Here is a 24,055-nt window from a genome sequence, read left to right as displayed (position 1 = left end):
TGTTATTCTCATTTATTACAAAATGGAAAATAGCCATGTATATATTGTGTAGATCACATAATTTATAAGTTGATTATATAAGCTTTACACAAGGCAAATCAAAAAATAGATAACTCTGTATAAAAGGCTGCATAGAGAGAATACATTTTTAACTGCACTGTTATATCTAACTGTATTACAGCATTAATACATATAAAACACACCTTAATTTGAATTAATGATGAAAATAACTATTTCATGATAATTGTACAAATGCCATAAGGGATCAAACAACACAGATGTATGGGACACAGAACTATCTACCAAGCTAAATGGCATACATTCAGTAAGAACTGAAAAATTATCATTGAAGAGAAATGTTTTGCTGCAATGTTGTTTTACTAACATTAAAATTGTTATTTTTAACCACAAAAGAGGGGGAGAGCAATACCTAAAATTTCAAATATCAATTAAAATTACAAGATTTCATTTATATATGAGAGATTTCTATATTCTCCCTGTCTCTATTTTTGTTATCCTATTTTAAAGTAATTTTAAATTCTGTTGTTTTGAAAAATCTGGGTTAAACTTAGGTTTGATTTTCAAAAGAGTCAAGTCATCAGTCATAGAAAATACGACATCTCTTTGTGGGGCTAAAGAATGACAATTCATAACTCTAATAAAGGGACCCTAATAAGCTCTAGAGAAACACATTTCAGTTTGATCAGTCCTTCACAATACTCCGTTCAGTCTATATAATACTAAAATAATTTTGAAAAGAAAATATCAAAAACTCAAGAGCACTAGTTTATCCCAACATAACCCATTAAATGAAATTGTCATATCATGCAATAGGTGAAATTGCAAACACATTTAGCATACATTACTTTTAAGATTTTAATTATATAATTTTGATATTCATTTCAGAAAAATTGTACATTAGAGTAATTTCTAATGTTCAATTCCATGAATGAAACATGGAGAAAGACCAAGGTGTTTTGGAATTCTGTGCCATGACATACAAGGTAACCATACACAGTACTGCAGAGGCTGTATGAATGTTGTAAAGTAGAGGGAACTCTCTCTGACGTAGTGTTCTACTTCTTTCTTATCATTCAAATTTTTCAGTTAGGTATACAGGAAGATCAAAAAGGTCTTCCTTCATTTTTTGCCTTCTTCAGTCCTTAACAGAATCCTCTTAGCTTACATTATAAACACTGTGAAATCCAATCAAGTAATCAATTAGCAATCACTAATATACAAGGTACTATGGTAGATTTGACGATACAACCACAAACAAGAGACAGTTCCTGTTTTCAAGGGGCTCACAACCTACTGTGTTGGGGGAGGATGGAAATGAGGGACAACAGGTTATCAAGACAATATATTTCTTATTTAGTATAGGAAAATATAATTCAATATACGGACTAGTCAACTCTCCCCAGATTTAACTCAATGCTGTACTCTAAACAAACACAAGCATGTAAAGATATTCTTATCAGTAATATAAATATATCATTTTTAAGTTTGGAGGAGTCTTTTAAGCAAGCTAAAACTTGGATTACCTGAAAATATATAATAGATAGCATTAAAAAAGAGCATAACTAAAACACAGTAAGCAATCAATTATTTGTTGATTAATGAAAAGATATTAAGGTAATGTAATAATAATTTACTGTTGATTGTGTCCTATACTTCTGCCAGTAAGAGAACTTACTCAGAAAAGGAACACAGCAAACAATAACAATTACCTAAAGGTCGGATCAAGACTATATCATTTATTTTCATAAATTGTACATTCAAACTTCTACACGTTAAAGCGTGGAAAAATATAATAGGGAGTCAGTTTTAACATTTAGTCTATTCTAAATCTAGAAGAAGCAATCACATTTTTATTAATCAATAAGTTTTTATTAAAGACCTATACAGTGGTACAGGAAGATTAAAACCAAGATTAAGATGTTGAAATTAGTAGTTTTTAGTGACAAATACAAAACATTAACTGAACCACTTATGAAAATTAGTTTTTAAAGTGCTGAACCACTATCTTTGTTACACTACATTCCCTAACAATTCCCCAAAAAGGTAGTTTTAATTATATCTTTTAAAGCACAACAGATTTTAAATAGGAATTAGTTTTCAAATTGCACTTATCTAGGAAATGATCCACCTACAAGTGTAGCTTACCTAATATAAGTTTATAAGACGTTTACTTAAAACTTTTAATAAAAAAGAAATAAGGTAAAAGTGTTCTTAAGTTGCCACCTTATAATAAACTATGCATTCAATGACTAAATTTAACTGAAAGAGACAGAAGACATTTACAAAGGACTTAACTATTTCTCCCTTTCTCTGCCCAATTTCTTCTACTTGTTCATTTTTTTAGATTCATCATGCATCACAAATACAAAATTAGACTGCCTGTGCCTTTTTGGGATTTGAGTACATCCAAAAGCACATGTTTATATATGGGTCAGCCAGGGCATCAGTATCCAAAACTTAGTAGGCATCTCTTTACCTTGGTGCAGAATTTCCCCAGGCTCCATGCTTATCCGTAAGTATATTGATAATTTTCTGGATTAGCTGAGTTGCTGTCACATGGTCCCGATACTTTGCTGCTCTTATTAAGTGATCACACATCTTCTCCTCTTCTCGTTTATCAGCAGAATACTGAGCACACAATGACTTGAAAGAGGAAAAATATTGATAATTATTTAAATTACTAGAAAAAAACTGTAAATGCATAGAATGAAATTTAAGCATTAGTCAATTCATATAAATAATAATAATAACAATAATGATAGATAGCTAACATTTATATATTGCATTAAGTATCGAAAAGTACTTTGTAAGCATTATCTCATTTAAATCTCATATAAGCTTTGTAGCGTAGGTGCTCTTATTATGCCCATTTTATGGGCAGATTAATTTCCCTATCCATGACCAAAGTTACTTAATGTCTGAGACACATTTCCACTGAAGGGTCTTCCTGACTCTCAGTTCTCCACTCTATCCACTATACTATGCAGCCACACAATTGAAATCATATTTTTTGGAAAGTGGAAGGAATAAATATAGAAATGAAAAACTGACCTGAATGTCTAGGACCAACGCTACTCTTAAAAACTTATCTAATCCACCATCGTTGATAGGTTTGGTAGATAAAAAAGGTAAAAATGATTTACCATAGTCCACATACCTTCAAGAATTGAAGGGCTAATACAGCGATAGATAGCATAGGAAATTTCCTGTAACAGTTGTTCAAGTGAAGCATACTCAGGGAAGAACTCTCACCTGCAATAAACTTACACTGCCCTCGTCTAATCTCAAATTCTACATAGGGATCTTCCTCATCCCTAAATAAGGGTCTTTCCCTCCTTCAGAGATACAACTTAAGAACTGCATTATTATGGGAACAGCTAGGTGGTACAGTGGATAGAGCACTGGCCCTGGATTCAGAAGGACCTGAGTTCAAATCCGCACTCAGACAAATAACACTTACTTGCTGTATTACCCTGGGCAAGTCATTTAACCCCATTGCCTACCCCCCCCCAAAAGGAGGAAAAACAAAAGAATTGCATTAATATTTAAGAATTTAAAAGGCAAAATTTCATGTATTATCCAGTAAGTAGAAAGAGTCCAAAAAAAAACTTATAAGTTAATTCCAGAATATAAGCTGCAGTTAAAAAGCTAATTAGCCATGATTTATTTACAGGAGGGAGGAAATGTTATCTTAGGGTTTAAATAACAAATGGAAAACACCTGGAAAATTATTACAGTGTTAACAACAAATCAAAAGACTTGTGAATTTTCCAGACACTCACAAATTTACCAAAGGGCCAGGAAGTAACACACAATTTCTTTTGAATTCTTATCCTGAAACTAAAAAACTGTTTAAACTACGGAATTGAAGATTATTTACTCTTTTCTACATTTCTCATTACCTCCTTACTCTATAAATGCCTAACAAATCTATAAAGTAAAAGCTACAGAAATCATACTTTCCAGTTCAGAATAGGGATTATCCCCATATACCTTTTGAAGAAATTACTGCACCACAGGAGGCCTTTTCGAAAAATGTATTATTTCTCCCTTATTCAGTAACATTAGGACATTTTCTTAACTTTCTCCAGTAGCACTTGGTTAAGATTTGATAAGCAATAACTTTAAAGTTTGATTGAAAAGGCATAATTCTAAAAACAACTGTCCAAGGTAAGCTAAGTAGTAAAATGGTTTAAAGTGCTCTTTAATGGATCCTCCTTTACAATTTCAGCAGCAACTTTTCATATCTGACATAAAATCCATATATATAAATCACATTAGAGGGCTATTCTTTCTTGATTATCAATCTCTGTCTCTTTGTGCAACATTAAAGTCACATTTGACCTTAAAAGATGATAAAATGGAAACCAAACTAGAATGTTTTATAAGAGATATAATGGACTTGTAACTCCTAAAAAATCTTTAGGATGTAATTTTCAACAAATTCTTTATTAAATACCCAACAGAAGTTCCACATACAGTTATGGTATCTAAAGCCATTTAAAAAAAAAAGCAGTTAACAATAACTTGAGCTGCAACTTTGCAACTTGAAATAAGTGCACATGTGCTTGTTTGTGCTTATCTTCAGTGGCTATTGGAAGGGCCTGATTGTGGATTTATTTTTTCGGGGCAGGAGGGAATACGAGGGAGGAAGAAGATAATGTCTGAACATGGTAGCCAACAAAATAATACATATTTTTGTGATTTTTTTAGCTTAGTATCACGATTTCTAACACTTTACAATTAGCTTTCATCTTACTATTCTAAGTTACACATAACCTGAGTAGATTATCGCAATTAAAACAGATCCGAGCATTTTAGGGAATGACATGACATCTAATGTAGATCTCTGTGAATATGAACCACAGTTAATATTACTCAAAATATCGAAGCGTAATTGTCATAAATGACAAAGTTAAAATGATAAAACTACCTAATTCTCAAAAATATTTAAAATTTTAGCCAGTTATAATTCAAGTTACTCACCATTTATTTTTGAAACTCAAATGAATTATTTTCATTTTCGTTTTCCAGAAGTCATAGCTCTACCTAGTCGTGCCCTCTAAGCAAGGATGTTTTTCAAATCTCTACTGAAATATCAAATGGCAAAGCTTTTCTAAATGCTTCAATGTAAAGAGCCCTGAAGTACAGAGACTACATTTTCTGACCATAGTTCAGGTTAAGGCAAAAATACCTAGTGTTGCTTACCACAAGTTATCTCAGTATATTCTCATAACAACCCTGTAAGGTAGGTTCTCTTATTCCCATTTTATAGATGAAGAACCTGTGACTGAGAGAGGTTAAGAGTGAGGGACACACAACAGGCAAGTGTTGGAGGCAGGATTTGAATTCAGGTCTTCCTGGCACAAAGGCCCCGATCCTATCCACTGTACCACCTAGATGCCTCACAAAGCAGGTTTGTGATCCCTGGATATACCCCACTATTAAGCTGGGAGGGAAGAGAATGGCTTTGGTTGTGCTTGAACCTAAAAAAAAAAATTCCTTGCAGTTTATTTCTGACAAACAGGATCTTTAAATTATCTTTCATTCTTAAGAGCTATGTTCAAAATGCTCAGAGAACACAAATTCATTTTAATAAAGAGAGCAATTATGCTGAAGAAGTTAGAATAACACTCTGCATTATTTTACAAAGCTAAAATTGTTTTAGTTTCTTCATTATCATTGAATCCAATTTGAGGAAGTGTCAAAAGTAGAATGTCTGTAGTCCAGGACACAGCTTCCCTTCCCACCCACCCTCCATCCCCATGTTTAAAAGCCACCAGAAACATGACAAGAAAGTCATGCTGTATTACTGAGTAACCACTCAAGAGATACCTAAATACCATTCACTACTTGGGAAAAAAATCAGAGAAATAAAGGAGACAACAGGCATCTCCAAGAAAAACGACATGAAAACTAATTCAGAATAAAATGAATCTATTCTGATTTTAAATGGTGGCACAATGGATAGCATTCTGGGCCTCGAATGTGGAAGACCTAAGTTCAAACCAGGCCTCAGATACTTGCTAGCTGTATGGCTCCAGGCAAATCACTTAACTCTGCTTCAGTTTCCTCAACTACAAAATGAGAACCATAATAGCATCTATCTCTCAGGGTTGTTGTAAAGATCAAATGAAATATTATTTGAAAAATTCCTGGCAAATAGACACCACTTCCTCCCTTCCCTTCTCTTCTCTTCTTCTTTCCCTCCTTTCTTCCCTCCCTATCTTCTTTTTCCCCCTCCTTCCTTTAAAGGAATCAAAGAATGTGAGAGCTACAAAATATTTTGAAGATCATCTAGTCTACCCCACTTCATTTTATGGATGACAAAACAGACTCAGAAAAAAATTTCCCATGATCACATGGCTAATTTATGAATGATTTGGGACTAGACCATAGGACTTCATATTCTTAATTCAGTGCCCCTTCCACTACTTTATATTGTCTTGGATTATAATTCTTTCCCCCATAAAGTCAATCATTCTTTCTGTTAAGTCAGTATCATATATGCTTCATAAGAATAGCTGACATTTACATAGGTCTCAAAGGTATGTCAAAAATTTTACATTCTTGCCACCACCCTGAGAAATAAATACTATAAATATTATATCTTCATTTCACAAGCAAAGAAACAGAGGCTAAAGTATATTGAGTTATTTGCTGATGGTCACACAATTAGTAACTTGTTGAGGACAGGTTTTGAATTTAGCATTCTCCTTCCTATCTCCATGTTCAGTGCTTTTTCCACACTACCTCTATTCAATACATAATTACTCAAGGGTATTTTGGTACATTTAAAGCACAATTTTAAAACAGCCTTAGTAGGTTGCCAAATCTGGCCCTCACTATTGAGAATATTGTTCTTTACCTAAGAATGCTGCCCGTAATGAAAGTAAGGATTATAGATTACATAAGGATTACAGATGACAGGTTCAGAGTTGGAAGAGACCTCAGAGGTCATCTGGTCCAATTATTTCTTTGATAGATTAAAAACACTGGTGTAGGGTAGTTAACAACGCAATATGTAGATAGAAAAAAGCAGGGCTTAGATAAAAATTCAGTTCCTATATCTGAAAAAAACAGGTCCATTCTTCAGTATTCCAACCTGTAATTATGATGCAGTCATTCAAAGAGCTTTTGTGGGAACAAAGGTAGCCAACCACTATAACGGTATTGCCTACAAATGCTGCAATTAACAAAAATATTTTAAAGTAATGGAGTTAAGCTGATTATAAACAAGCTTACAACTCAGCATTAACTCCTATTTTTCTCTTTTAGCAGAGTGCATGGATTATAAAACTGAAAATTGTCATCAGTATTTTAATTATGAAATGAGGGGGGAAACTATCAAATCATGAGATAAAATGTAAATGGAGGATGTTTCACATGGCCTCAATTTGCACATCTAGCTTCATACGAAAGCATATCAGCTATGCTTAAAACACTGATGTGCCTATAAAAAGGATGGACACGCACATGATATCAGTCATTGGCTATGTGTAGAGAATATAAAACTCTTAACCAACAAAAAAAGATACTGATAATTTCAAAGGATTTTCTCATATATGCAAATAATTTTACATGGATGAATTCAGCTCAATACCAACAGCAAAAGTAAATTCACAAGAATGAATCTTCTTTAAAAAAAGTTTTTATTTACATTCTATTTTTCTATATCATTATATCTTTCCTTGGTATCCCTTTCTTTCCCCCTCCCAGAGAGACATCCTATATGACATATCTTACATAACATCCTATGCAATAAATGGTATTTGTTTAAAGACAAAAAGAGGGAGGAAAATCACAATGACCAATACATTGAAAAAGTATGAAAATATATGCAAAGTGAAAAAGTCCTCCCACATCTGCAAAGAGGTGGTGTGGAAGTGTATCTTCATATATCTTCTTTTAAGCCATACTTATTCTTTATGATTTTGCAATATTCAATTTTGATTTTTTTAATGGTTGTTCTTTATACTGTTGTAGTCATTGTCTATATTGTTTTCTTGGCTCTGCTTATGTTACTCTGGATCAGTTCATGTATATATTTCCATGCTTCTCAAAAATCATTCAATTCATAATGTTTTCCAACACAGTAATATTCTATTGCATTCATGTACCACAATTTGCTTAACCATTCCTAAAGTTATGGACATCTACTTTGTTTCCACTTCTTTGCTATCACAAAAAGTGCTACAATGAGCACTTGGTGTATATGGTGACTTTCTTCTGATTATGAGGTATGAGGCTAATAATGAAATCACTGAGTAATGGGATAAGGGCATTTTAGTGGTTTTATTTTTATAATTTTTAAATTATTTATAAAATGTTTGTACTGGTTCATAGTTCTACCAACAATGCACTAGTTTATCTATCTTCCAACAATCCCTCCAACTTTTCACTATTTTCACCTTTTGTCCTCTGCCAATTTTCAGAGTAGAAGGCAAAACCTGAAGAGTATTTTGATTCATATTTTCCTTATTTAATTATTTGGAGCATTTTTTCATGCAGTTGTTAACAGTATTTAGTTTTTCCTTTGAGAAAAGTTTATTTATATCCTTTAATCACTTATCTACTGGGGTGTCTTTTTAAAAGTACTTCGCTCACTTAAGATTTATTGCAAAGCTCCCAGCAAGAAATATACCACATAATAATTCAAAAGTATTTCATTAAAACGTTTAGTTTACATATGGAAAAAGCATTTAAAAATCTCAATGCACTCAAAATAAAAGTAATAAAATTCATTAGGACACCAGTTCAAATATATTATTAAATATAAAGGAGTTAATGACAAAATGTTAAATGAATTCCTCTATCACTACAATTACTAAGTTTCTTTTCCAAGTGAATATGGGGGAAAAGGAGCACTAATATTAAAAAATTAGATGGCTCACTGAGTACAAACCTGAGAGACTACTTCTATAGCAAACTTATCAATAAAAATGACTGTAATCTTGTACAATTTCAAGGTAGCACAATTATGTATTATCCAGTAAAAATGTATAAACCATTCAAAATAAAAGTCAAAAATTAAAACGAAAAAATCTTAATGATCCATTTCCACCTGACTCATCTTAGCTAGGTTTACATAACATATGTTTAATTTGTGGATTGAGTAAGATACACTTTAAAATATACTGACATCATATCAAGATAATTCAGAATAAGGTGTTCAGAATAAATGTTAAGATTGAGAAAATATTTTTTAAGAAGTAGGATTTAGAACTTCTGCTTCCAGGAGCCAAGATGGCAGAGTGAAAAGGTAGTCACTCTCACTCTCCCCTATCAACCTCTGAAAACCCAGAAAATATCACCCCAGAAAAAAAAAACCCTGGAACAGTTGAACTAGAAGAAAGACAGGGAGCAGCACAGCAGCAGCCAAGCAAACAGGTCTCCCAGTGCCTCAGCAAAAATAAGGGAGGCAGAACTACAAGGGGCCCCAGGCTGATAAAGTACTCTGCAGCATTTATCAGAAAGGAGGTGAAGAAAACAATCTAAAGGTTTCCTAAAGCCCCACCTTGCTGATTCCAACCCAACACCAGGTGAGCTATAGAGCCCTGCAGCCTCCAATTGTGAAGAAATCCTGAAGCCCAGGTGGTAGAGCAGGCAAACACCAACACCTGGACCTCCAGTGCCTCAGTGAGGGGGGAACGGTGGAAACCAGCTCAGAAAACCACCAGGTGCCTCGGCACTTACGCAAAGGAATCTCCCAGTGCATTAGCAGAAACGAGGGAGACAACACTGCAGGGGACCCCAGGCAGCTAAACACCCTGCAGCACCCATCTAAAAGGAGCTGAAGAAAGCTAAAGGAAAGGAAAAGCAGGCAACTTAGAATTGCCTGAAAGTTCCAGCCTTGCTGATTCCAGCCCAACACGAGGTAAGCTGCCAGAAACCTACAGCCTCCAATTGCCAGCATAAGAGGCCCCAGCACACAAAGCCAGTGACCAAGACCTAGGCTCCCAACACAAGAAGCTTGGGTCAGTACCCTCTGTTCCCCAGCAGGAGAGCTCAATCTCTTTAAAGGCCAGGGAATAAAGAAACACCATGAGTAAAAAGAAATACCATAGATTCATATTATGAGAAGAGTGAAGATCAAGACAGAAATTCTGAAGAGGACAACATTGTCAACAAACCCACATCTGCAACAACAAAAGGGAATATGAACTGGTCTGAAGCCCAAAAAGCCTTCTTAGAAGAGCTCAAGAAGGATTTTAATAGTCAAATGAGAGAGGTAGAAGAGTCCTTCAAAAATACAATTGGCCAATTGGAAAAAAAATACACTGAAGAAAACAAGTCCCTAAAAAACACAATTGGCCAATTGAAGAAGGAAGACAAAAACTAACAGAAGAGTACACTGAAGAAACAAGTCCCTAAAAAACACAATTGGCCAGTTGAAGAAGGAAGTACAAAAACTAACAGAAGAAAACAATCTGTTAAAAACTAGAATTGGACAAATGGAAACTAATGTCTCTATGAGAGAGCAAGAATCAGTCAAACAGAAACAAAAAAATGAAAAAATAGATGAAAATGTAAAATACCTCATCAGTAAAACAACCGACCTGGAAAATCGACTCAGGAGAGACAATTTAAAAATTATTGGACTACCTGAAAATCATGAAAAAAAGAGCCTGGACAGTATCTTTCAGGAAATCATAAAGGAAAACTGCCCAGAAGTCCTAGAACCAGAAGGGAAAATAACCATAGAAAGAATCCACGATCACCACCTGAAAGAGATCCCAAATTGACAACGCCAAGAATATAATAGCAAAATTCCAAAATTACCAGATGAAAGAGAAGGCGCTGCAAGCAGCCAGAAAGAAACAATTTAAATATCATGGAACCACAGTCAGGATTACACAGGACCTTGCAGCTTCTACATTAAAAGACCGCAGGGCATGGAACATGATATTCCATAAGGCAAAGGAGCTTGGAATGCAGCCAAGGATCAATTACCCAGCAAAAATGAGCATCATTTTTCAAGGGAGGAGGTGGATATTCAACGAAATAGGAGACTTCCAAACTTTCCTGATAAAAAGACCAGAGCTCAACAAAAAATTTGATCTTCAAGTACAGGACTCAAGAAGGACTTAAAAAGGTAAATGGACAAAAGATACAATATGTTGTTAATAAGGGTGGGCTGTTTACATCTCTACAGGGGAATATGAGACTTGCAACCCTTGAGAACTGTATTGTTATTACACCTTGTTAAAGGAGTATACATAAAGAGGGTGGATATTAGTTGACTTTGATGTAATGATAAAAAAAAATCTAATCAAGTGGGTTAAATGGATCCAAATAAGTGGATCAATCTGATCTTAGAAAATGTACTGAGAAAGGAGGAGGCAGACAAGGGTAAATTACATTACAGGAAAAGACACAAAATCCTATTACAGCAGAGGGAAAGAAGGGGGGGAGCATTGTTTGAACCTTACTCTCATCAGATTTGGCTCAAGAAGAGCATAATATAATCAGTTAGGTATAGAAATCTAACTTGTCCTATAGGCAGTAGGAGGGAAAAGGGGAAAGAAAAGGGGGGGGGGAGAAAGAAAAGGGAGGGGGGAAAAGCGAGGGAAGCAGCAGTAAGACTAAAGGGGAAGAAAAGGGAAAGGGATAATAAAAGGGGGAAGGAGGCGGTGGTCAAAAGCAAAACACTAGTGAAGGGGGGAAAGGAAAAAGGAGAAAGAAAAGCATAAATAGGGGGGAAAGGATGGAGAAAAAGACACAGATAGTAATCATAACTGTGAATGTGAATGGGATGAACTCTCCCATAAAACAGAAACAGATTGCAGAATGGATTAAAAACCATAATCCTACAATATGCTGTTTACAAGAAACACATCTGAAAAAGAGTAACACATACAGGGTAAAGGTAAAAGGCTGGAGCAGAATATATTATGCTCAGCTGAAGTAAAAAAAGCAGGGGTAGCAATCCTGATCTCAGATAAAGCAAAAGCAAAAATAGATCTAATCAAAAGAGATAAGGAAGGAAACTACATCCTGCTAAAAGGCACCATAGACAATGAAGTAATATCATTACTAAACATATATGCACCAAATGGTATAGCATCCAAATTCTTACAGGAGAAGTTCAGGGAGTTACAGGAAGAAATAGACAGCAAAACTATACTAGTGGGGACCTGAACCTCCCCCTCTCGCACTAGATAAGTCTAACCACAAAATAAACAAGAAAGAAGTTAAGGAGGTGAATAGAACATTAGAAAAGTTAGGTATGATAGACCTCTGGAGAAAACTGAATGGGGATAGAAAGGAATATACTTTTTTCTCGGCAGTACATGGCACATACACAAAAATTGACCATGTACTAGGGCATAAAAACCTCACAATCCAATGCAGAAAGGCAGAAATATTAAATGCATCCTTTTCAGATCATGATGCAATAAAAATTATATGTAATAAAGGGCCATGGAAAGATAGACTAAAAAATAATTGGAAACTAAATAATCTAATCCTAAAAAATGATTGGGTCAAACAACAAATCATAGAAACAATCAATAATTTCATTCAAGAGAATGACAATAATGAGACAACATACCAAAACCTATGGGATGCAGCGAAAGCAGTTCTTAGGGGAAGTTTTATATCTCTAAATGCTTACATAAATAAAATAGAAAAAGAGGAGATTAATGAATTGGGCATACAACTAAAAAAACTAGAAAAAGAACAAATTAAAAATCCTCAACTAAACACCAAATTAGAAATATTGAAAACCAAAGGAAAAATTAATAAAATTGAAATTAAGAAAACTATTGAACTAATAAATAAAACTAAGAGCTGGTTTTATGAAAAAAACAATAAAATAGATAACCTTTGGTTAATTTAATTAAAAAAAGAAAGAAGAAAACCAAATTACTAGTATCAAGAATGAAAAGGGTGAAGCTACCACCAAGGAAGAGGAAATTAAAACAATAATTAGGAATTATTTTGCCCAACTATATGCCAACAAATTTGACAATCTTAGTGAAATGGATACATATTTACAAAAATATAAATTGCCCAGATTAACGAAGAGGAAGTAAAATACTTAAATAACCCCATCTCAGAAAAAGAAATTGAACAAGCCATTGATGAACTCCCTAGGAAAAAATCTCCAGGGCCAGATGGATTTACATGCGAATTCTATCAAACATTTAAAGAACAATTAATTCCAATACTATATAGACTATTTGGGAAAATAGGTGAAGAAGGAGTCTTACCAAATTCTTTTTATGATACAAATATGGTGTTGATACCTAAACCAGGAAGAGTCAAAATAGAGAAAGAAAATTATAGACCAATTTCTCTAATGAATATAGATGCAAAAATTTTAAACAAAATACTAGCAAGTAGATTGCAGCAACTTATCACAAGAATAATACACTATGACCAGGTAGGATTTATACCAGGAATGCAGGGTTGGTTCAATATTAGGAAAACTATCAGCATCATTGAGCATATCAACAACAAAACCAACAGAAACCACATGATCATCTCAATAGATGCAGAAAAAGCTTTTGATAAAATACAACACCCATTCCTATTAAAAACACTAGAAAGCATAGGTATAAATGGAGTCTTCCTTAAAATAATAAATAGCATATATCTAAAACCTTCAGCAAGCATTATATGTAATGGGGACAGGCTAGAAGCATTTCCAATAAGATCGGGGTGAAACAAGGATGTCCATTATCACCACTGTTATTCAATATTGTACTGGAAACCTTAGCTTTAGCAATAAGAGAAGAAAAAGAAATTGAAGGCATTAGAATAGGCAAAGAAGAAACAAAGCTATCACTCTTTGCAGATGACATGATGATATACTTAGAGAATCCTAGAGAATCAAGTAAAAAACTACTTGAAATAATAAACAACTTTAGCAAAGTTGCAGGCTATAAAATAAACCCACATAAATCATCAGCATTTCTATATATTACCAACAAAGCCCAACAGCAAGAGATAGAAAGAGAAATCCCATTTAAACTTACTGTAGACATTATAAAATATTTAGGAGTCTACCTCCGAAACAAACCCAGGAACTCTATGAACACAATTACAAAACACTTTTCACACAAATAAAATCAGATCTAAATAATTGGAAAAACATCAGTTGCTCATGGGTAGGCGAGCTAATATAATAAAAATGACAATCCTACCTAAGCTAATTTACTTATTCAGTGCCATACCAATCAAACTACCAAAAATTATTTTATAGAGTTAGAAAAAATAATAACAAGATTCATTTGGAAAAACAAAAGGTCCAGAATATCAAAGGAACTAATGAAAAGAAATGCAGGGGAAGGTGGCCTAGCAATTCCAGATCTTAAATTGTATTATAAAGCAGCAATCATCAAAACTGCTTGGTACTGGCTAAGAAATAGGGAGGTGGATCAGTGGAATAGGTTAAATATGCAAGACACAGTAGTCAATGACTATAGTAATCTATTATTTGATAAACCCAAAGACCCCAGCTTCTGGGATAAGAACCCACTCTTTGAAAAAAACTGCTGGGAAAACTGGAAAAGAGTATGGCAGAAACTAGGCATAGACCCAAATCTCACACCATATACCAAAATAAAGTCAAAATGGGTTCATGACTTAGATATAAAGGCTGATACCATAAGTAAACTGGGAGAACAAGGAATAGTTTACCTATCAGATCTATGGAGAACAGAAGAATTCATGACCAAACAGGAGATAGAGAACATTATGAAAAGCAAAATGGATAATTTTGATTACATTAAATTGAAAAGTTTTTGCACAAACAAAGCCAATGCAACTAAGATTAGAAGGAAGGTAGAAAATTGGGAAAGAATTTTTACAACCAGTCTCTCTGATAAAGGCCTCATTTCTAAAATATATAGAGAATTAAGACAAATTTATAAGAACACAAGCCATTCCCCAATTGATAAATGGTCAAAGGATATGAACAGACAGTTCTCAGATGAAGAAATTAAAGCCATCTATAGTCATATGAAAAAATGCTCTAAATTTATTGATTAGAGAAATGCAAATCAAAACAACTCTGAGGTACCACATCACACCTATCAGATTGGCCAACATGACAAAACAGGAAAATGATAAATGTTGGAGAAGATGTGGGAAAATTGGAACACTAATACATTGTTGGTGGAGTTGTGAAATGATCCAACCATTTTGGAGAACAATTTGGAACTATGCCCAAAGGGCTACAAAAATGTGCATACCCTTTGATCCAGCAATAGCACTTCTAGGGCTATATCCCAAAGAGATCAAACAAATGGGAAAAGGACCCACATGTACAAAAATATTCATAGCAGCTCTTTTTGTGGTGGCAAAGAATTGGAAATTGAGAGGATGCCCATCAATTGGGGAATGGCTGAGCAAGTTGTGGTATATGAATGTAATGGAATACTATTGTGCTATAAGAAATGATGAACAGGCTGACTTCAGAAAAACCTGGAAAGACTTATATGGTCTGATGCTGAGTGAAGTGAGCAGAACCAAGAGGACTTTGTACACAATAACAGCCATTATGCAATGACTAATATTGTTAAACTGAACCCTTCTCAGCATTACAAGGATCTAAGACATCTCCAGAGGCCTCGGATGGAAAATGCTGTCCACATCCAAAGAAAGAACTATGGAAGTCGAATTGCTATCCCTTATTTTTACCTTCTGTTGAGTTTTGTTTCATCTTTCTGATGGTTCCTCCTATTGGTTTTAATTTTTACTTAAAACTTCACTAATGTGAAAATACGTTTAATGGGAATGTAAATGTAAAGCCTATATCAGATTGTGCGTCTTGGGGAGGGTGGGGGAGGAAGGGGAGAAAAATTTTCAACTCAAAAGCATGTGGAAGTGATTGTTGATAAATCAAAATAAATTAATAAATTTTTAAAAAATGAATAAAAATGAGAAAAATGACCTAAAAAAAGAAATAGGATTTTAAGTAAATGGTGAGAAAAGGGTTCCTTCAGTGGCAATCGCATCAAGATTTGCCAAGAACTTCCTGTTTTCAATGGTCTAATCTAAAAGCTACATTACAGAACAGTCTTCAGTGACTATACAGAAATCCAACTTTTGAACAAGAAGTAGCCATTTAGGTTATAAAGTTAAGGCAGAACTCGTAGAAAAAGGGGGGAAATGGAGGGAAAGATGAAGCAATTGGGAAAACATAGTAACAGGGGCAAAAAAATTCTAGGACCTGAAAACACAGGGTATTTCCATACCCAAAGTCAGGTACATAGATTGAGCATAACAAAGGTTTGGTGATACTTGTATGTTCTTATAGGTGGTATTTAATGTTATTCGGATCTCTACAAGGATGAATAAAATTGAGTTAAGCTTGAAGAACATTCTGCCAATTTATCTGTAAAAAGGTACACATTTATTTTAAGATTATAACTTTAGCAAATCCTTTATCATAAAGCATCTAACTTGTCCTGTGTTCCCAGGGCCCCAGTTGACTGTGTATGGTAGTTGTCTAAAAATTACCACTAAATGTATAGCATGTATATAAGAAAGAGACTAATAACAAACAAAACAAAAAATGAGAATCAGCAGCAAATTGAGAAGCTGCAAACTCTTTACCATCCACAAATACATGTGATCTGCCCCATTCTGTCCGCAGGCCTTAGCTGTACTTCTGCCCTAGATAACCTCTCCCTTTGCACCTGCTGGAAATGAGAAGAACTAGGGAAACATGCAAATACAGTTTAGACAAATCACACTTACTTTGTTTTACCCCATGAGAAAAATAGAAACATACATATTTCAGTTGGATAAAAAGAACTGCCTAAAAATTATAGCTATCCCTCACTGTCTCAGTAAGCAGCGAGATGCCTGTCTCTAGAATTCTGAAAGTGAGAGTTGGACTACCTTTTTATAGGAATACAGGAGAGAAGGTTCCTGCTTAGGTACAGATCTGGCTAAATAGCCTCTAATGCCTCAGAGACCTGTAAGTCATGGCCCCTGCGCTCTGGCCTTCAGTTCCCAGAACTTGAATTCCAGATAATGGGGCCCTAAAGGGTGAATTTCCACCTCACACACTTCCTGGCCACATCCCAGCTGTAATGCTGTGCTCACACCTTCTCCTTCACCCTTTTCATCCTCTAACTTATTCTTATATGAGGAATTTAAGCTTCCTGAATGCAAGAACAGTCTTGTTTGCTCTTTTTGTATCGCCAGTGTTTAACATGCTGCCCAGCATGTACTATTTAAGCAAAATAAATGCTTAATTTAATAAATACTTAATAAATGCTTCTTCATGTACCCATTTCATTCAATGGCTATGAATCAATGTATGGCTGAGAATCAGCTGGTTAGTCAACCAACAAGCACCCATCAAGCACTTGCTAAATACTGGGGACTATGCTAAGCATCAGGAATGCACAGAAAGAAAAAAATCACAGTACCTGCCTTCAAGGAGTTCAAATTCAAGGAGACAATATTCAAATAATTAAGTGTACAAAAATGGGAGGTAATCTTAGAGTGATGGTACTATTAGTAGAAAGGACGAAGAAAGACTTTCTACTATAGGTGGGATTTGAGCTAAGTCTTGAAGGAAATCAGGGAAAGTAACAGGTATAGATGAGCAGGAAGCCACTGAAAAGGTACAGAATTAGGAGATGGAGGGTTGAGTGCAAGAAACATAAAGTAGGTCAGAAAAGCTACATCATAAGAGAGTCACTGGAGCACACTGATAAGACAGATGACAAAAATCAATCCTAAAATTAAGATTACTTTGGTAGCTGAATGGAGGTCAACAAAAAGACTTTGGGAGAGAAACAAAACTGACGGCTATTACAATAGTTCAGATGAAAGGGTAAGAGGACCTGTATACAGGTGGTAACTGTGTGAATGGAGAAAAGGGGACATATATGAAAGATATTGTGAAAATAAAAAGGATAAGATCTGACCACAGATTGGATATGTGGGGGAAGAATGAATAATCAAGGATGTCAATGAAGCTGTGAGCTTCAGTGACTGTGAGGATGATGGTACTTATAACAAATATAGCAAAGTTGAGAAGAAAGGAAAACATGGTGGAAAAGATATTGAATTCTCTTTCAGACATATTGAGTCTGAGATGCTAAAGGGAAATCTAGTTTTAAAAGTCAAAAGACAATGGTCATGGGGGATGAGATCTAAAGAGAGAGGTAAGAACTATAAATACAGACTCAGCCAATGCTGAAGGACTCCAGAAACATAATTACACAATCCACACAGATTATAGCATATTCATTCTCCCAGCCCATGTAGTTTTTGTCCATGCCCTTCTATATATCCTTATAGAGGATCTGTGAACTTGCTGGATTCTCTAGCTCTTTTGGCCTTTTGTGGCTACCAATTTAGAACTAGCCATCCATCCATCTGGGAATCATCTGCATAGCTATGTTAACTGAAACCATACAACTGATGAGCTCACTAAGCAAAACAGCATTGAAAGAGAAGAAAAAGTCCAAAACAGAGAGCTGGAGGACTCATGGTTAGCGGACAGTGGCCTGGATAAAGATTCAGCAAAAGAGATTGAGGAGACAGATAAGAGAAGAACCAAAAGAGAGTAGTGTTACGAAAACCCAGAGAGGAGAGGGGTGGGAAACAGGGTAATCAATAGTGAAAAAGCAATAAATTTGGCAATCAAGAATCCATTGATAACTTTGAAAAAAGAGTTTTGTTGGAAAATGTGGTCAGAAGCCAGATTACCAAAGGTTTGGAAGTAAGAAGAGCAGAATTTGTAGTATAAGTAGATTTAAGGAGTTTAGCCAAAAAGAAGAAAAGTGATATAGGACAGCAGGAAACAAGGATGAAAAGATGAAGTAAGCTTTTTGTTAAAAATGGGAAAAACTGGTATGATTATAGACAGTAGGGAAGAGCAAGTAAATGGAGAGAGACTGAAGATTGGACAGTGAGAATAATAATGAAGAAAATCTGCTGGAAAAGAGGGAAGGGATAGGAGCGAGCATTCATATTGAAAGATTTGCCCTAGAAAAAAGAAGGATTACCTGTTCATGTGAGATGACTGTGAAGGAGATATAGTGGGAAGATGTGTCAATTCTGTTGAAATGATGAGAAAGACAGAAGAGGGTGTAAAATAGATTATGTTTTTTCAATGGAGTATAAGGTGAGGTCCTCACAGGAAATGAAACTATAGGTACCCAAAGTGCAATGGAGAAATTCATGGTGGGCATAAGTAAGATGTACCACTAATGACCTACACATGAGGTCAATAGTCATTGAGTAATACAGAACAGAACAGCGGAACGGCTAGTTTTGTATAATTGCAAAAGGCTAAAAGATCTACAGAATCAAGCAAGTTGCACAGAACTTCTTTAAAGATGTATGGAAAGATGGCAACAAGAACTACACAGGCTGGTACTGAATGAATAGGCTGTAGTGTGTATGGGTATGGATAGTGCACTTATGTTTCCAGAATCCTTCGACATTGACTATTTCTATCTCTGCCAATTTGCGGGATGTGAAGTGAAACTTCAGAGTTATTTTAATTTGCATTTCTGTTCTTAGGGATCTGAAGCAACCTTTCATGTAGTTGCTAATAGTTTGCAATTCTTTTGAGCACTATTCATGGTTCTTCAAATACTTAGCCATTGGAGAATCAGACTTGGACAAGTCATAGCAGATAGACTCCCTTTACTCCAACATATCTCAAGTACATAAATTAGAAGCATTTTTAAATTGCAATACTGATTCACAGCTATCCCCAAGTTTCTGGGCACTGTAATGAATTCCAGAGATCTGGAAACAACTAAAAAACTAGGAATACAGTTTAACACCAACTCTTCCTCAATCTATTTGAACAGAGACTTTCTTACACATGTTAGACATGAAACACACCAGCTATAAAAATTCTTACAGTATTTTATTTTTCATGTCATGATTCAGTAGAAAAAGAATTGATGGCAAAGTAAATGTACATGAGATGAAAAGAAAATTTATTAAAAGAGAAAACACTTTTTCTAGACCTATGGAGCAAACCCATTTTAAAAATATTATGCTCCTTTTATTTCACATATAATTTTGAAATAATAAATGTTAGCAAGAATTTCAAATAGAAAAAAGTATGTAAGCCTAACCTCTACATTGAACCATATATTAAATTAATAACGCAACTTAAGAAAAAAAATCTTAAATTTTCAATTAACTAAGAGCAGAGCTTTTCCTGAATACTTCAATATTTTTCCCGATTTGTTGGGCTTTTGAATCACAGAACACATGCCCCACTGGGTGCCATTTAAAAGCGAAATCATCAAAGGGATGAAATTAGGAAGCAGTTCTTCCATTCATGAGGAACTTATTTAAATATGTAATTTTCAGTAAATAAAAAAAAACTTATGAAACTTTCAATTCTGGATACCTCTAAACTTGATTCCTAACCTCAGGTTTAAAGTCTTGTATTAAAGGGGGAAAAATGCAACCCAGGGAAATCTTACCAATACTCTTAAATGAGATTTTTTTAAATGAAAGCTTATAAACTCAAAAGTGGACAAAAATCAACCAACTGCAATGTCTGACAGCCACCTTTAATTCTGAAATGATGCCTCTGTCATCCAGTGCCTCAAAGTACTAATTTTCCTCAACAAGAGAAAAGCCTAAGCCAATGAAATAAATGAAGAATTATCCTTCTGATAACAGCCATCAAGGTTAAAACAGGGAGAATACTTATCAAAATATCTCTTCTTTTTTTTCTTGTTTTAATGGCCTGGATACAATGTGTTGGTTTCTTATCTCTGCAACTGAAAGTTTCCAAATAAAGTTAATTTAAAAGTTATTTCAAGAGTCGTTCCAAGGTTTAAACAGTTCATTTAAGATGCCTATGTTGAATATTTTTTAAAGTAATATCAAATATCATGCTATAAAAGTCAATTCTCATCACAAGAATAAAAACTATTATATAAATATATTAAAATGCCAACATGCAAGCTGTTGTTTTCTTTGGTTTCATTTATGTCTCTATGAAAAGGAGCAAAAAGAATCTTATTGGAACACAAAAAAAACCTCTCCAAAAGACAAACTAGACCCTGCTCTAAGAATGAATATATTCACTTTTAAGAATAAAACAGAATGTGTGATTAATGAAAGCTAAAAATTCAGGGATTCTTCACCTAAGGCCTATGAAATTATTTTTAAATATATTTTGATAACTATATTTCAATAATTTGTTTCTTTAATCATCTTAAATATGTCATTTTATACATTAAAAAAATCATTAAAAGGGTTCACCATAGTGCCAAAGAGATGTTACACAAAAAAAGTTATGAATCACTAGAAAATTTAAAGAAATGACTGTTTCACTAGGCTGATCCTATGGATAAATTCTCAAAATAATTCATAAATTACTAGGACTAAACCTCATATTATTAAAACTATAGAAATCTGAAATAAATTTTTCACCATCTCATTTATGTTACTAGAATTCAGAAAGTCATGAAAATATACAAATTCCTACATTTACTTAGGAAAATTGTGAAACTGATGGGTGACCAAAAGATGTCATCCAGTAACACTGAAGTAATCAGTAATTAGCTTTCCCCCTGAAAAGTCGAAAGACATGTTTCTCTTGTCTGTACTAGATTAACTCAGTTAAATGAAGAAATCACCAACAAAAGTTACAGGGAGGTCTTCGTCATATTTGAAAACTTAACTTAATGAAGAAAAAAGGAGAAAGGTATTCATAATCACAATTTTAATAAGCAGTGAGTAAATACAATAATTACTCAAAAGAATTTACAATACAGTATCTTCGTATTTGTATAATTCATTTTGGGTACATCATCTCTTTAAGCTTTTCTTGTAAGTATATATTTTCAAGTAAAATTGTTATATTGATGCAAAAAATAAAACATGTCCAAATAATATTAATTTGCCGTGTATGTTTGTACCATAAAGAATTTCTGAATCAAACAGAGTGCTGAGACATAACCCTTTAAGATACTACATATGACAAACATCTTCAAATGCAGGTAACCTTGTTATCTTGGTAGTACCTCAAGGAGCTTATGGAAAGCAATAGGAAAGGATTTAAAGAAGATCACCTCTGGAATCTTAGATTCAAGCTCTACCACTTAATACCATTTTTACTCTAGGCATATCACTTCACCGTTACGAGCTGTAATTTCCTCAACTGTTGAATGAAGGACTGAAAAATAAAGAAAATGAGGAGGGTGGACTGGGTAACTTCCAAGGTCCTCCCAATACTCCACGTATGGTCTGATTACTCCAAAACATGAGAGACAGCAGGGCAGAGTGGACATGTTCTGACATAGCTGGGTGACTAAGAAATTCACTTAACTTTTTGTGTCCTGGGCAACTCTCTTAAGACTGTAACTTATAAGAGGAGTATTAACTGAAGTCCTGGAGGCAGCTTACTTAACCAGGAGGTCCCTATGTCAATAACGTTACAAATCCAATACCTGTCATTATGACCCAATGAAAAGAATTTTAAACAACAGGTAGAAGGAAAGGTTGAATAAAAAAGGGATGAAGAGAAGGAAACTATTTTTATGAAGCCAAGGTGTGTGTGTGGGGGGGGCTATTATGGTGCAAATTGACTTACATGACATGTCCTGATCAGTACTATTTTAAAACATATAAAAACAAAAGTAAATATTTTAAATATATAGAAAACAACATATACAACACAATAAAATGACATACTAAAAGTGCATGTAATTGTTGACCTGAACCATCTGATTAGGTTCACCATCACAAATAAACTTAAGATATATCTTTGTTATAAACATTTACCAAGAAATTACTCTTTTTGCACAGACATTATTCTACTATCTGTAAATAGTCTTCAATTTTCATGTCTTTAAAATGGGGAGAAGGAATGATTTCAACTAGATTAAAGTTTCTTCACATTTCTTGCATCATGGACCCTTTTGAAAGACCAATAAAGTCAATGGACTCCTTTTTCAGAACGTCAGTTTGAATTGTTTTAGGAATTCATAACTGAAGGAAATACTAAATTTCACTAGAAGTTACTGAAAATAAAAATGAACCTCAAGTTAAGAGCCTGTGCATTAGACGGTCTCTGGCATCTCATCCCTACCCTGACATTGTATATATTTAGATGTATTATCACAAATAAAAATTAAAACAAGGCAGAATAATTTTTTAAAAGGAAATCTGGATAGACTGCTATATTTCCACTGAGGATTTTAAGTTTAGAAATGTATTTGGGACTTTAACTGATAGTCAAGAAAAATTTTACATTATTATTATATGCTGGAAATGAAAGGATGAAAAAGAAAAGAAGGGACTTGAGATTTTATTAAATGATTATTTTTAATTTAAGTTTTCTCTACATTGTTTCACCATATTAATTTAAGTCTATGATATATTTTATATATTACACACTAATTTTCATATGTTGATGCACAGGTATATCTTTTAGTATCAAAGTAATTTTTCATTTTAAGAAAGAAGGAAGTATCAATGGGGAGAAGTAAAAAAGATAAGCTAAGAAGGCAAGCTAGAAAAATAGTGTCAAACATACTGTTTTACCATCCTCACTCTACACATGTACGCAAACAGAAAAAAAGGTAAGATGATTTTTCCCAAACCACAAAGTAAGCTAATGGCAGAGTTGAGATCAGAATTGAGTTGCCAATCTGTTTCTTTATCACTAAACCATGCTTACTCAATGTGTATGTCACGTATTTTTCCTCCCTCCAATACAAAACTCACATGCAAAATGATTCAGTAGCAAGCTGATAAATGCTTAACAGCTAGCTCTCTGAGAAAAAATATATGCATAAACAGGGCAGGGAAAGGATGCAGAGAAAGACACAGATAGTTGTGAATGTGATATATGAATGTAATGGAATACTATTGTGTTTTAAGAAATTATGAACAGGCAAACTTCAGATAAACCTGGAAAGACATGTATGGTTTGATGCTAAGTGAAGTGAGCAGAACCAGGAGAACGTTGTACACAGTAACAGCCACACTGAGTGATGTCTGACTTTGATAGACTTAACCTCTCTCAGCAATACAAGGATCTAAGACATCTTCAAAAGCCTCTTGATGAAAAATG

The 24,055-nt window shown here is 34.2% G+C and overlaps 1 protein-coding gene across 4 annotated transcripts in view; it reads right to left on the bottom strand.

Annotated features, from left to right (window-relative positions):
* LRBA (LPS responsive beige-like anchor protein) overlaps positions 1-24,055 on the bottom strand; it is a 760,465-nt gene that overhangs the window by 402,914 nt on the left and 333,496 nt on the right. For all 4 annotated transcript variants that reach the window (XM_020994027.2, XM_020994028.2, XM_078148462.1 and 1 more), the window contains one exon: positions 2,498-2,664. In XM_020994027.2, coding sequence (XP_020849686.1) covers positions 2,498-2,664 — 167 coding nt within the window. The remainder of the gene's footprint in view (positions 1-2,497; positions 2,665-24,055) is intronic.

The sequence above is a fragment of the Phascolarctos cinereus genome, unplaced genomic scaffold, assembly GCF_003287225.1.
Source record: "Phascolarctos cinereus isolate Bilbo 61053 unplaced genomic scaffold, phaCin_HiC Scaffold_9;HRSCAF=440, whole genome shotgun sequence".
In the NCBI taxonomy this organism is placed as follows: domain Eukaryota; kingdom Metazoa; phylum Chordata; class Mammalia; order Diprotodontia; family Phascolarctidae; genus Phascolarctos; species Phascolarctos cinereus.
The sequence above is the reverse complement of the archived record's forward strand: the minus strand, read 5'-3'. Positions and strand labels throughout refer to the sequence as shown.